The 14,586-nt window shown below is 36.2% G+C and overlaps 1 protein-coding gene across 2 annotated transcripts in view; it reads right to left on the bottom strand.

Moving 5' to 3' along the window:
- The window catches only part of LOC139938004 (G protein-coupled receptor kinase 3-like), a 72,459-nt gene that overhangs the window by 11,441 nt on the left and 46,432 nt on the right, over positions 1-14,586 (bottom strand). The window contains exons 14-19 of one of the 2 annotated variants that reach the window (XM_071933341.1): positions 13,666-13,833; positions 13,435-13,530; positions 11,474-11,627; positions 10,290-10,435; positions 8,259-8,372; positions 6,739-6,838 (exon numbers count right to left, since the gene is read on the bottom strand). In XM_071933341.1, the coding sequence (XP_071789442.1) occupies positions 6,739-6,838; positions 8,259-8,372; positions 10,290-10,435; positions 11,474-11,627; positions 13,435-13,530; positions 13,666-13,833 (778 nt within the window). Of the gene's footprint in view, positions 1-322; positions 6,839-8,258; positions 8,373-10,289; positions 10,436-11,473; positions 11,628-13,434; positions 13,531-13,665; positions 13,834-14,586 lie in introns of those variants that run through there. The other variant, XM_071933340.1, reaches the window with a different exon arrangement.

Raw genomic sequence — 14,586 nt, 5'->3', positions numbered from 1 at the left:
AACAGCAGCTTCTATATCCCTAGTAGGAAACAATCATGGTAATTCTTCAACAATATTACACTATAACCAGTACAGCAAACGACAACATGCAAACCACATATCAACATGCATACACATTGTACACCATACCATATAGATCAATTCTAACTACATACATGTATGTAAAAGATTCAAAATGTACTCACAGTGGTACTTTAAAGCAGATGGCTGCATAAAAAGCTTCAAATATTTCCAATCAGTTATAAAAGCTTGATGTTATCAATAGACGGATTGCACATGACGTGATTGACCAAAGTATTAGATGAAATGGGCAAATGTAAAAGGCTATTATTGGCAGAGAGTTGTGCACAGCGCATACACACGTGTACTTATCCATTGTCTATCATCAAATATGGCGGCCTATGACGCTTTGTGCAAACCATCTAATATCGTCCCATTGTTTTATAAGTAATCCCACATGAAAGACATTATGTTCATAGTAGACAGTATTAGTATTCAGTTCCATTCAACCTGGCAGTTTTTACAAGTGTTTATTTCCATGTTGTTTTAATATTGGATTGCTAATACTACATGTACATGTACACCATGTTGATGTAAAGCAGGCCTGGTGAACTTAAAGTCACACTGTTCATGTATCCTGGCTATATCTCTGTTCTGTTTCATCAACTTTTTACTTGTCGCTATTATGACAATTATGTCCCCTTTGTAGGTTAATCATGTTACATTGACATCAGTAATTTAGCTGCCCGTTTATTTGCAACATTACACAGTGAAATTAGTTTTTTTAAATAGATGACAATAAAATCTTTTTAATCTTTAATCTTTATAAACCTTTAAAATCACAACTAGTTATGTGGAGATTTATGGTTTTGGATTAAAATCTGTAAGCAAGTGAATAATTTAAACAAAAAAGTGAAGAAGAAATTGTACTGGTCTCGCAGCAAGCAGTTTTGTCTAGTGGCCCTGCAATTGACTACAATGTCAAACAACACACAATACAAGTCATATAGTTCCCTAACCAGGTGTAGAGTTTAATAGACTACACACAAAGCAAAGCCAATAGATCAAACAATACAGATCAGTAATAATTGCAATATATAAACAACTGGTACACGCTAATGTGTTCTAGGTCACGTTTAAAACAAATACCAAAAACCTCTCAAAAGATTTGTAATTATTTAACAATTGGTTTTCACACTTAAGATTGAAAAGAAAAGAAGAAGAAGATATTCAGGGTATAAGACAGAACAAATTAGAAAACATTTCACATGCCACTATCTCAATATTAAGTTAAGCTCAAACATTTCAAGTATTGATGTATAGCAACAAGAGACATGAATGCTATACATGAGATGCGTATGTTACAGCTGTGTGATGTATATAGTCCTCCAATATGCATAGAAAAGGTTACCTTGAATGCAGCCTTCTGTCCAGATCACACTCTACAATCAGTCAATGTACTCCTATAATAGCTTTGTTGCAAAGAACCATTCTATGTTAGTCTGTACATGACATTGTTGCACTCTAAACCATGATCAGTCCAATCAAGCAATCAATCAACTGCTCTGTGTTTTCTTTGCATAAATAACAGATCTGAACCAAGTAATCATAAGATAGTAATCAAATACCCTAAAGAATATAATGGGATTAAATAGGCGGTAAATAGTCTTATCAAATAAATACTGAATATATTATTTTGTTTAAAAGTCAAATTACAACTAAACTAAAAAGCAATTCTTCTGAAAAATAAATAATGCATCTGGATCAGGTGGGACACGTACATTCTTTATACCTACATGTACATGTACATGTACTTATGTTGCTCATTTGGATTTGAAGGTATGACGATTGTGCGGCAATACTACTGTGTTCATCTTACTTTAGCGTTAGGGTTCCTATACAACATGTACAAGGAGATTTTGACTCCAATATTATGAAAGAAAAAATGTTCATAAATAAAAAGCTATAAAGGACTTATGTTACTGCTGGAATTAGGCTGTGCATGGACCCTAACCAGATGTGAAGACTGAAACTGCACAATGAATCTGAATAAGAGAACGAAACCCTTACTTCAAGTACTACAGGTTTGTCTTCATTGAATATAACCCACAACTCTATCTGCTATTTCAGCACTCAAATAACCTCACAAGCTATTTTGAGGTATGGTGGACGTGATAGGAGTGTACTGTTTGGTTCGGGTACACACAATTTGACCCAAACCTTTTAGTGTATGTAGCAAAAAGGCTTATTGTTATTCAGACAACTAAGCTAAGTCTTATAAGATTCATCCAAACTGTAAGACGGATTGCTTTTAAAAGTAAAATATTGCATCAAGTATCCTAGATGATTGTTTAGGAGTACATACATTTTCATAGTCAGCACCCATCATGGGTAATGTATATGTACGTACATTTTACCAATTATTCAATCTTTTCATTGTCTAGAAAGTGCACAAAGAAATATGTGAGCAATATCCCTAATCTGTCGATATCATCAGTAAATAATAGCAAGATTCATGACAACTAAATTGCTCTGAATCTTTCATACAAAGGTCATTTTCTAATGCACTCATTTATGCAGCACATGCGGTGAAAGTGTTTAATAAATGCCATCCTACCACTGCACTATGGAACCAGAAAGTCACAAAACTTACATTTATAGGTGTGATCAATTGAACACATTTATAAGGAAATAAAAGTTTATTTTAACCCACTAAAAAAGTAGTGCCTAAACATAAATACATGTATATGAATCATTGGTCTAGGCTACAAGACTCTCTGATTTGGAAATGATCCCAGATTTAAGAAATTCCTGGCTCAAGACAACAGTTTAAAAGAACCGCACATGTTATCATATTCAGCCCTATCCTGGGCATGAAACTATGAACAGAGTATGTGGGACAATTTGTGTTGCAGGCTTCAGACTATTTGCGGGTTAATTGCCAGTGACTGATACTAGAATGGTACAGATCTTGGCCTCATTGACTTTAACTTGAAGACTTTCCAGAAACAATAAGATATTGATGACTAAAACTAAGATGTTCCCAGTTGTTTCCACATTAGCATTTGGAGTCTTAAGCAATGGTGTGCAAAATGTTTCACTTGTATATGTTCCAAATCAAACATTACAGTTATAGAAGCCATTATTACTATAATACAGTTTTTATCCCAAAAGCTTATTGTTTAGAATTAACAACAGCTTTAAACTAGCTGAACTGAATAAGATCGGTCAACCCTATACACTGTGACTATGTATTGGCTGGGCATGCTAACAAGTTACTAGTAGTCCAGCTGCTGATAAATGATGGGATGTGTTGTATATAAAGCTGACCTACATGTACAGTGCATAGTACTGCAATAACTAACACCTTGATTCCACAGATGGGATTTGCCGCCAGTAAGCACTGTAGAGAATTGAATTGCAATAATCCCTGGTACACTCTCTAATTTGTTAATAAGTTAATATTTGAGTTTGTGTTCCTCAAACTAAGAAAGTGTTGCTAGATGGGAAACACATCCTCTGTTGTGTAAAATTCGTTGAAAATACCCATAAAAGGTTCACCTATCAAGGAAACGTTGCAAAAGCTTGCCCCTAACTATGTCAAAATATGGTGTGTACCACACTTATAATCTGAATGTTCATATAGATCCAAACAAGTTGATGGTCCGTTAATGATTCAAACTTAACTTGCAATGGGTTATGAATCCTCAATGTATAACTTTGCTCCATGTACCTTGACACACTAGAGCTTCAAGTAGACACACAAATGATAGGTAGCTGTTTGTGTCCTACATGTACTCTTCTTGCCAAATGTTACCTTGTAAACAACTCAATCATTCATCTCTTGCTCCAAATATCCTAGGAATACAGTACCAATATAATACCAAACATTAATGTATTTGTAAAACATGAGGGTTGCAGACAGTTATGTAACTCTATACTTTATCTACATTTTGACATCAATATTTTTTCAATGACACAGGCCCAACAGGTAAAATTATCAAAAACATTTTTTTATATTTTGTACATACGTTGCACACAGTTCCCTAGACTACATCCTAATTTACCACTAGAAATACACTAATAACAGCGTATATGGTACAATAAGTGTTCACTTGTAATAGGTTGGCATTAAATACCTTTTTATTTTTGGTGATAAATAAATCAAAATGATCAATCCTCTACCAAATATATTATATCTCTTAAATTCTACTCATTTCAAACCAGACGTCTTCATGAAACTTGTGCACTTTAATAATATGCCAGAATACATATTGTGCACTAGCTATAATGTATGTGTAGACACACAATTGCTTGAATGGTGAATATATACCAAATGCTTGAGTATTGGCCCAGCCAATCAGCAAGCTTTGGCAGTAACAGCACCGTTCCTATAACACCTCTTATCTTATAATTGCAATTAATCAGCTTCCACTACCAACAAAAGTTTAAAAATTCAAGTAAAAATGAGCGTAACCTGGATGTATTGATCCAGCTCTCACTAGTCTCCTATCTACTCACTTCATCTAAATACTTTTTGTGCATTTCTTAATTGAATATAATAAGAATCTACAGTATTAAATAGCATGACATGATAACATATAATTTGAAGTTTGATGTCAATCTATTTGGCAGACATTCATACTGTATCAATATGAAACTGTCTACAATGCAAATACTCTATACTTAGTCACATTCAGTACTTTAGGTTGATTATGTACAAAGTCAGTCACAGTGCAAATTGTCAAAGTCTGCTACAAACATCAAATGACTCCAGCCAACAGCTTCATTAACAAGTCTCCAGACTGTTGGCCAGGCAAGTCAAAGGTTATATATCAAGAAACATCAATATGGTATTATCAAAAAGAACTTTCTTTAACTGCCGAAACTAATTCAAATATTACAAAGCATGTAGCTGTCACTTGTTGGATAACAATTGTTCCAAATGAAGTTACCAAAAGGATGATATGGGACTTGCTGTACTGTAATAATGTTCACAGCGCTACTAAGAATGTCCTTTATTTCTGTATCAGACAGGCAAATATACAGAGTATGGAACTAGTCAAAATACTGACTTCTATTACTAGGTGGGTCAAATTGGCCTAAAAATGTAAGCATTTTCTTACTAATACAGTTAAGGCAAGGTGGACATTGAAGTGAAACAGTACTTGGTTTAGTAAGATGATTCCATCAGGCAATGCCATGCTAATCTCCAATTAAACGATGTTACCATGTTACCGACGTTGCCAATGTCATTACATGTTTCAAGTTCCATGTCATATTTCACATTCAGTCAAACAAATTATTGCCATTTCCAAGGTAACTTGTGTTACCTTGAAAACAGCAATTACACATCTGAGTTTCTGGCTTGTTTTCATAATTTGATAGGTTGAGATTATTATTATTATTGGTTTTCCATTCCCTATGATCATAGTACATGTAATTAGAGTAACTGTGAAATGGATTGTATCCATACAATGTTTGTAAGACAGTAAAATACAGAACAATGGCATGAGTTGATGCAAAGCAGTAAAGGGCCCTGCTCTCCACCTCCATGTGGAGCAATGTTAACGTCCAAGTTTGTGCTTTGACTAAGTAGACCATTTAACAACACTTGTTAGCTGTTATATGTGTGGTCGTTTGCTCAACACAAATCAAAAGTATCAAAAATTGTGTTTATACAATGAAGGTGCTATTTGTACTTCGACGTTGTGGTGATCGCTAGATATGTGCACTACTGAAATGACTTGATATCATTTCATAAGGAGAGAAGGCTGTAAAACATAACATCGCACAAAAGGATCCTGTTCCGTTACAGCCCTCTTAACAATCCCCTGTTCATACTAGACTGAAGAGAGTTTAGTATTTATCTCTACATCTTTGCAGGTATGTCTACAATGTGCATGTCCAGGTATTCAGCATACTGACTTGCCATTTCTGGGCTTGATCAGGGCTTGTTTCCAAATTTGAGGCATCTAAACTGAGCATCAGCACCTTGTAGACAGGTCTCCATCCATGTTTCACTATTGGGCTGTCCGGACTTGGTATTTCTAAAATTGTTCTGAGACTTTGAAAATTAACAAGCGCATGCATCGGATGATTTCATACCCGCATCATGGCATAGTTAGTTGGTATGAGGTGCAGACATGTGAAGCCCATCAACTACAGAAAGTGATGAGACTGCACAGATTATTGGACACGGCATGGTAACATATCACACTCTTAGTAGTTAAGATACATGTTTGAGCAAGGAAAGAAGCATCCTTATCCATGACACAGATCTCTACTGGTATCCTTAGACTACATATGCTGATGCAATGCTGCCAAATATGTCCACTTTTAACCAATTAACACTTACATTTTGAATAACACAAATGGTCAAAAGAAGGTGTGTAATAAAACTGTTACCCACATTGTTCTCAAACGAATCCATACTTTAAAAAGCACATTCACAAATCGAATTGATGTTAATATGTAATCAAAAAAGTCAAGATACAATAATGGATTAATGCATGGCAATGGAATGCGGTTACCACTATTCAATAGCAAACAAAACAACTGTGTCATTCTGGTTGTGGTTAAGAGTGGTCTTTTTTCAAGCTCACATAGTGTTAAATTGCATGACATGATTTGTACAGTAGTCTTGGTTGATGTTATGATCAATAGGTTAGTGTTAGTGGGCACCATTACTGTTACGTTGGCTCAGTGGTTGGTGTCTCATGATATCAGAGGACGAACCTTGAGTAGCTAGCATCTTGGGACCATGACGCAACATCTGCTGAGCCTTGTCATATGCTTCCTTGATCTCCTTTCTCCATTGTATGTACTCAGGATCACTCTGTCACAAATAAACCAAAATAACTCATTAAGCTACAGACACAAGGACAATGTGACAACCATTGACAATTATGTGCTGATATTACTAGGTTAGGCACTATTCCAAACATTCTGTCAATCATAATCATCTCTGCCCACCAACATTGATCTAACAAATTAAAAAAGGGCAGAAATGTTGACCCTTTGAATTCAGCATAACTTCAGTTTAAGATTGCACGCTGCATGAACATGAGCCTACACGTGTCCAGAGCATAGGAAAAGAACCTAAAATTGACTGGTCTATACCAACAGCAATGGCCACCATGTTTTATTTCAGGCTTGATAAATAAGATACAAAGTCACATTAATCATAAAGAAATTATGTGGTCAACATAGTTAGTGTGACTAAGTCTACAATTGCTCAATTAATATCTGTAACAAGAACATTGTTACATCCATCAAACTGATCTTGGACTTGACCTGTGCATAAATTAGGCATGCTGCAAAGCAATTGAATGCTGCAAAGGGTACCAGACTAAACATGTCTTCATCAATCAATACAAGGACATACCCATAGATTTATATATAAGAACTAGAGGGTGCACTGGTGATGCTGCTTGCACAAACGCAACGGAACCGCAAGATGACAAGCGCGCCATTCTGTACGCGCGTTGAATATGAAATACACATTTGAGGTTTTTTATTGAATGCTGACGCGATGCTGTTCAACTTACAAAATGGCCACACAAACACACGCTGTGGGATGGCTGTTTTGTCAAATTAGAAAATGGCCGCCTGCCCGCATGCCGGGGCGCGTACATAGGCCAGTGCGCCCTCTAGTTCTTATATATAACTCTATGGACATACCTGAGATAATGACTTGGCATAACTTTATATATTTTTCCATTTTCAAATTGAACGAATAATACATGTAGTTTCCTTAACCTGACAGCTTTTGTTTGGATCTGAAACATTAACAACAAACTATTAATATTAATATAAAAGAACCCTGATCGAAGAGAAAAACTCAATATGTAAATTTTGTAACATGCCACTGTGATGTCACTGCCTTAATCACATGACTGATACAACAAACACACTGATTTGCAGTGCATAGTTGAGCTGGTTTAGTCAAATTGTGCTATTTCATGGGCCATACATGCACCGAACATGTAAACTTCTTCTTACAGTAAAGAAATTGTATTATTGTTCAAACACTTTCCCATGTACAAAGAACTAATATTAAATTACACATGGTGCAATCTGCACTTGGGTCTATCCCAGTGTAGTCTTTTTGTGGCATGAACTTGCAACTGATGGGATGTACTAAAGTAGGTTCTTTGGAGAAAGTGGGAAGTACTGGACTGTGTAGACTTATGTGGTACAGTATGTATTTATGAGTGTATGGTGTAATGGGGTGTACTGCAGTGTGGTGTGGTTACCTCTGTTCTCAGGATGCAGTTCTTGCCTGCCTTTAGCTTCAGCTGTATGCATTTGAAGCCCTTGACCATTGTTTCCTCAACACTTACTACATGTTCCATAACAAGTACATTTTGCTGGAATAAAACAAACACTTATTGAAACAATATAAAGACTGAAACAATTGTAAATTGTTTCACACAAATTCAGAACAGTCTTTCAATAAATTGATATTTTGGAAAAACAGAGAGGAAAATGTGAAGCAGTTCTTATGTTTTAGAACAAATATGACTTTGTTTCTAGATGTGCCCTGATGATTTCATGCCTAACAATGCATTAACCCAGTCTAGACTGAATTGTTTGACTACTCAGTGTGAAGCACATAACACAACAGCACCCATGTGTTCACAGCACCCATGTGTTCACACGCCAACATCAAGTTAATTAACAAATGAGAAGGGGGAAGGTCTTGAAATTGAACTGAAAATGTTAAAATAATTGCATCAACACGACATTGCCCAAAAACTCACAATAATAAATGAATATCAATAACATTATTAAAATACTAGGACACAAGTCGGCAGACACAAGACAAATTTCAAAACTTTGAAAGGATCTTTGGATACAGACAACCAAGAATTTCTATAATAATAAATAGGGATATTAATAATATTAAGAATAATAAATGTGTGCAAAATTAGGAGAAAACTTTAAAAACCAATTGAGTCATATAAGTAACAACATGAACTACATATCATTTTAATTTTGAACCTAAGATATTCAGTTGGAGAGGGAGGGTTTTGCGTACTACGGTCGTCGCAAAAGTATTTGTGTAGCACATAATTAGCATGACTCAATAGTGTGTAGCGATGTATCTTCACCTGATAAAAAAAAATTGATCAAAATTCTTACTTTTCTCCAGCTTCTATGTCGAAAAAACAACAATTTTAATTATTTATTATAACTTGCAGATGTTCTTAACATAAATAAACAACTGTTTGCTCTTACTTTGCAATTGCAGAAAACATCAGTTTAGTTTGGATTAGATATAAAATCCCAAGTCACCGTCGCTCAAGAATAAACAAATCCACACACGCGTGTAACCAGTAAGCTGCACACAGTACATGTGTGTGCCTGCTGTAGGGAAGAAAGCCACAGTCTAAGAGACAAGCGTTTCTATTGGCTGTTGAATTTCCACATGGTGCGTTGAAAAAAAATTCATTGGTCGATTTTGCCCTACTGCCAGAGCGGTGTATAAACTGAAAATCATGGAAGAAACTACGTTCGTCGTTGGTGGTGATTTCTTTATTAATTTAGCATCGGATTTCTTGCGGAAAAATATATTAAATTTGAAAGGTTTTTAAAAAAATTCAACATTTTTGTATCAAGTATAAATGCTGCAAAATATGTATCCAAAATTGAATCGCAAAATTAGCGATCCACTTTTTAAAATTGCATAGCAAATCATCCAAATTGCGTCGCAAATTGCGATTTGATACAGGCAAAATAGTTCCTTGTACATGTAAGTAATGAATTTTTTGTTGTGAACTGGTGCAATCCATGTTATACACATACCAAAGAAGTTCAAGGAACACGTTGCCTTGGAATGGACAAGTTGATAATCGTTTGTTATAAAACGCATATGATTAGAAAGATATTTTAAAAGTAGAATATAATGATCCACACAAGTATCACTCGAAGTTGTGGGGTTTTCCTTTTACCTCGTTGACTAACACAGACGCCAATCTCACTTGGTTGAGTACATGTACAAGGACTGACCTATATTCTACATGTACACATGGTACATACAATGTATAAGCTTTAGATACTTTTCATGCTTTTTAAACACAATCTTGCATATTTTTTTTTTACGAAGGGCAAAACAAATTGCACTTAAGTAGAAATGATCTCATGCCTGCATTTTATTTAGCATCTTTGGAAAGATACAGATTATGGAGCTGGGTAAATTGCCTTTGTGCTGAGGGTTGAATGATGTTGTTATTGTGAGTGAACTTAGTGGTGTGGAATAAGGATGAAACCTACAATAGACATACCGAGCTCACACCCTTCTCTCCATCTCCTTGCCATTCTAGTCGATTAGGGAAGAGATAGAAGTAACGTCGCTGCCATGAGTTTAGGAAAGGTCCACCCAGCTTGAAGATGTGGCCATGCATGATGCAGTCTTTACCCATAGCATACTCTGTAAGGGAACAATGCACAGAAAATCATTCACTTCTCATTTAGCTTCATCATAATCGTACAAGACTTAACTTTAGAATAAACTAATAGTAAGTTATAAGCCAAAAGGGAAACTGACTGGTAAATTTGGATTAAGTTGAACTATGGTTGAACAAAGATTAAGTTACAAACGTGTGATTTGAACAAATGGCATCCGGTTTAACATTCCGGTGCTCTACCAACTGAGCCGTCTAGTCCTAAATGGCAGTCTCTATATTTGTCAATATGTTTATTCCGGATGCACCATGCAACTGGTTGCATAGCTTCCAACTGCCACCCCAAAACAAAGCCCCAATGCACCTTCAATTTAAATTATGCCCTTGGAACCAAGTGCCCCACAATTGGTCCTTTCATTTCTTACAATAACATTACATCCATAGGCTATTGTCTATAGACTATTGTCTATGGCTGTAGATTCTTTGGAAATAGAAGGATTGAAGTTTCAGCACAGATGCAACTGAGCCTGATGGTTTAACTACCTCAGACAATGCAGAGTCTCTTCCATACTATAATAAAAGGTTATCATATCATAATGTAATATCCTTCTATTTGTATCTTTTAACTTTGGTGAATACTTGGTACAAATGATACTGAACAATGTATACCCTGAACTAGGACAAAGGTATGAGAGCACTGCCTACACATGTAGACTCCACTTCCTGTGGTAATAGGGGTGGGGATGACTCCACTTAATTTCCTGGGCCCAATTTCATAGCGCTGCTTAACGGTAAGCAAATTTGCATACTTACTGTATTTCACAGGTTAGCAGAAAAATTGGCGGCCATATGGCGTGTTTACCATGGATTTGCATTGTAAAGTCATTTGCTTTCGTGCGGTTAAAACTGGAAGGTAAGCATGCCTTTTTGTTTGCTTATAGTTAGCAACGCTATGAAATAGAAATTGCACAGTAAGCACAATATCGGCCGCTAAGCAGCGGTATGAAATTGGGCCTTGGTCTTTGCAAAACAATCCCGACAACAGGAGAAAGATGAATGTGCACCTCCTTCATCCATCTTCTTGGCTCGCTTCTTGGCTTCCTGTTTGTCTGCATCAATGTTAACAGCTTCAAACACAGTTTCAGCAATTTCCTCTTGCCATCGCTCCGAGATGGTAAGTGGGAAATCCTTATAAAGCTCCTGGTCTGACTCTGCAAGCTGGAAAACACACCCACAAATTATAAAACAATAAGCAGTCAATAATCTACATTTATATAGAAAAAACAAAAAACAAAAAAAACAAAAAAAAACAGCCTCAATATCCATGCCTTCTTTATTCTTGCATTCCCTTACAATGTGATTGTTTAACCAAACGCAAGGCAAATTTTCCTTTATATGCTTTTATGTCAAAGCTTACTCTAACCCTTTAGATCACACTGCACTGCCCCCAATCGCACTGCTGGAAGTTTGACAAGTTGTATTTTGAGTTTAACACATGCATTTGAAATGCAACAAATAAACAGCTGTTAATAGAGTAGAATCTGAAAATGCGAATGGTGATAGTCTATAATCATATGTCGTTGTCTATCCCGACAAAGGTTAACAAAATTAGCAGTCTGACCACTAACACATGTGCAACACAAAGTGTAGTTATTCTTTAACACGTTATATGTACAATGTAATTAGCATGCAAAGAACATACAGTAAAGGCAACCCCTCTTGTTTTATGATTAACTTATGAGCGTTTTTACACACGGAATACCATAATTTGAACAGATTTTACAGAGAGGCTTAGATAAAGAAGTAATTTCTTGGTAACTGAGGCTTTAATTTTAATTCCCAAAGCTGTGTGGTCTTTTTCATGGAGACGACACTATAATTTAAAACAACTTTTGCGCACAACTTTCAACTAAGAAATGTTTACTTTGTATCATGGAGGAAGGAAGAGAAGGAGTTCAAACGAAGGGACTTCAAAAGTCGAACCCGTAGTACCGCAGTCGTTTATTGACACTTCGTAATCACCCACATACCTTACACAGACAATTGGCGACCTGGCGTCTGTGAGTTTGCGCGTGCGCACTTGGTTCTTCACGCAACTATGGCGTTGTATGTGGTATGGATATAATAAAGAAAAAACTACTTTTTTTCAAACCTGATAAATTTTCTGTATTAGTTTCGCCCACCAAAACGAAAAACACATTTGATATCAACCACCCTTGTGTGCTAATACCCAAATTTTGAACCACCGCTAGTGACCAGAAAGTCACTAAAAATGTAAAAAATATGCTATGATATTTCCATTAAAACACCACAAACAGTAAATGAAGAAGTCAATCACAACTCACCTCCTTCAACTCCAAATTTCATGTGAAAAAAAAATCAAAAGAACCGGAAAATAATAACGCAATCGTTTGTACCATGTGCGCATCCATGAAAGACAAAGATAACACACTGCGCATGCGAAAACTGTGTATTTTTGCAATTCTTGCCTCCAATGATTCATCTTTACACGCAAGCAACAGTGCAGAGTGGCGGTACCGCACGTTCTGTACAAAGAGATCTAATCGCGCTCACTAATCAGCCGTCTTGCAGGAGGTCTCCTATCTTTTCCCACTGGTCAGACAGGGGCATTGGCAGGGTATTCTTTTGTTACTCTGCGGTTTTGCGGGTCCGTTGAACTCTTTCTCTTTCTTCCTCCATGTTTGTATACAGACAATGTTTTCTAATTGTAGTTGATCTGGGTTTTTGGGGTTTCAGACCTCAAAGCTTCTATTTGGTATAGCAAACAAAACAACGGTGCAAATCATTCAAAAACTAATTTCATCCAGTACAAAATAAACTCAACTTGTAACAAGAAAATCATCACAGTGAAAGTTATCCACGGAGTTCAAGAAAGTAGTCAATGAGTAAATGATTGATTGTGTGCGATTGTTAATCCAATTGACATAATGCTTAGCAAATGATCCAATGTAAAAGCATAGTTTAATCTCTTTAGTATTGGGATTGTATGCATGTCAAAGCTTACCTTTATCCCTTTGACATCATCTTCATCAAATGATCCAATGTCAAAGGCATCAGCAGCATTAACCTCACCACGGGGAGGGATTAAGGGCGGAGTGTACTGTCAAGAAGAAATCATACAAAAGCAAATCAGTCACAATCTTTCAATCAAGTCAGTAAAACACATCATCCTATCATCTATAGTCTTACTGGAGTGAAGGCCTGCATTCCTCTCATTTGAATAAATTCAACTTACTTTCTGATATGAGACCTGAATCCAATCTACTCCTTTGAAGAATGAATGTTCTTTGACTTCCAGTGCTCCTCTACCCATGCAGCCTAACCTATCAGGAACATCACGTTTTAATAAGCCATCCAATAAGGATCTCATCTCATCTGTCATGGAATCAGGAAACTCAACATCCTAAATACAAACACCAAACATGTGTTAAGTAACAACTTTCAGACACACTACACTGCCATCATATTCTCCAAACAACACCACATATATAGGGGCATACAACAAAATATAACTATTACTTGACATGGCAACTTTTACCGACTCAAAAATCAAGTTTCATTTTCATCAATTTCATCCTTAGTGCCCACAAATATTACTTGTTTGAGAGGATCTGGCAATGGGAGACTTTGGGACCTCCTTTTTCACAGTTCTCGCCAGTAGTGCACGTGCCCAGACCTAAGCGCGCGATACTAAGCATGTGCATGCAAGAGTGCCGGTCTCAAAAGTCTCCCATTAAAATAAAACATGAACAAAAATCAAGCCTTAAGCAATTTACACTCTATCCAATGCAATAGTTGTTCTTCATTTACAACAGTGCATATAACAAGTCAGACAAGATATTGGTTGACTCATTGAAGGCCCACTCATGACTAGTTCCCAACAGTTACTGTGTTTAGTTGACTAATAGTTGGTTGAGTGCTTAGTTTCTCAATACTAACAATTTATATACTCTCCTTAAAACCAATGGTATACTTTTCTTTTCATCTTTTCATTGTATAGTGTAAGACTTGATTGATTTGCAAGCATAATATTTGAACCTTGACAAATAGTGCTGACCTACATACTGTATATGACAGGCTCTACACTTGAGCTAAGATGTCATGAGCCATGTTGGATTGGCCTCCTGTCTGTATAATGAACATGTACATTGTGTAC

Source organism: Asterias amurensis, chromosome 6 (assembly GCF_032118995.1).
Source record: "Asterias amurensis chromosome 6, ASM3211899v1".
Lineage (NCBI taxonomy): Eukaryota > Metazoa > Echinodermata > Asteroidea > Forcipulatida > Asteriidae > Asterias > Asterias amurensis.
This window is presented reverse-complemented; position numbering and strand designations above follow the sequence as displayed.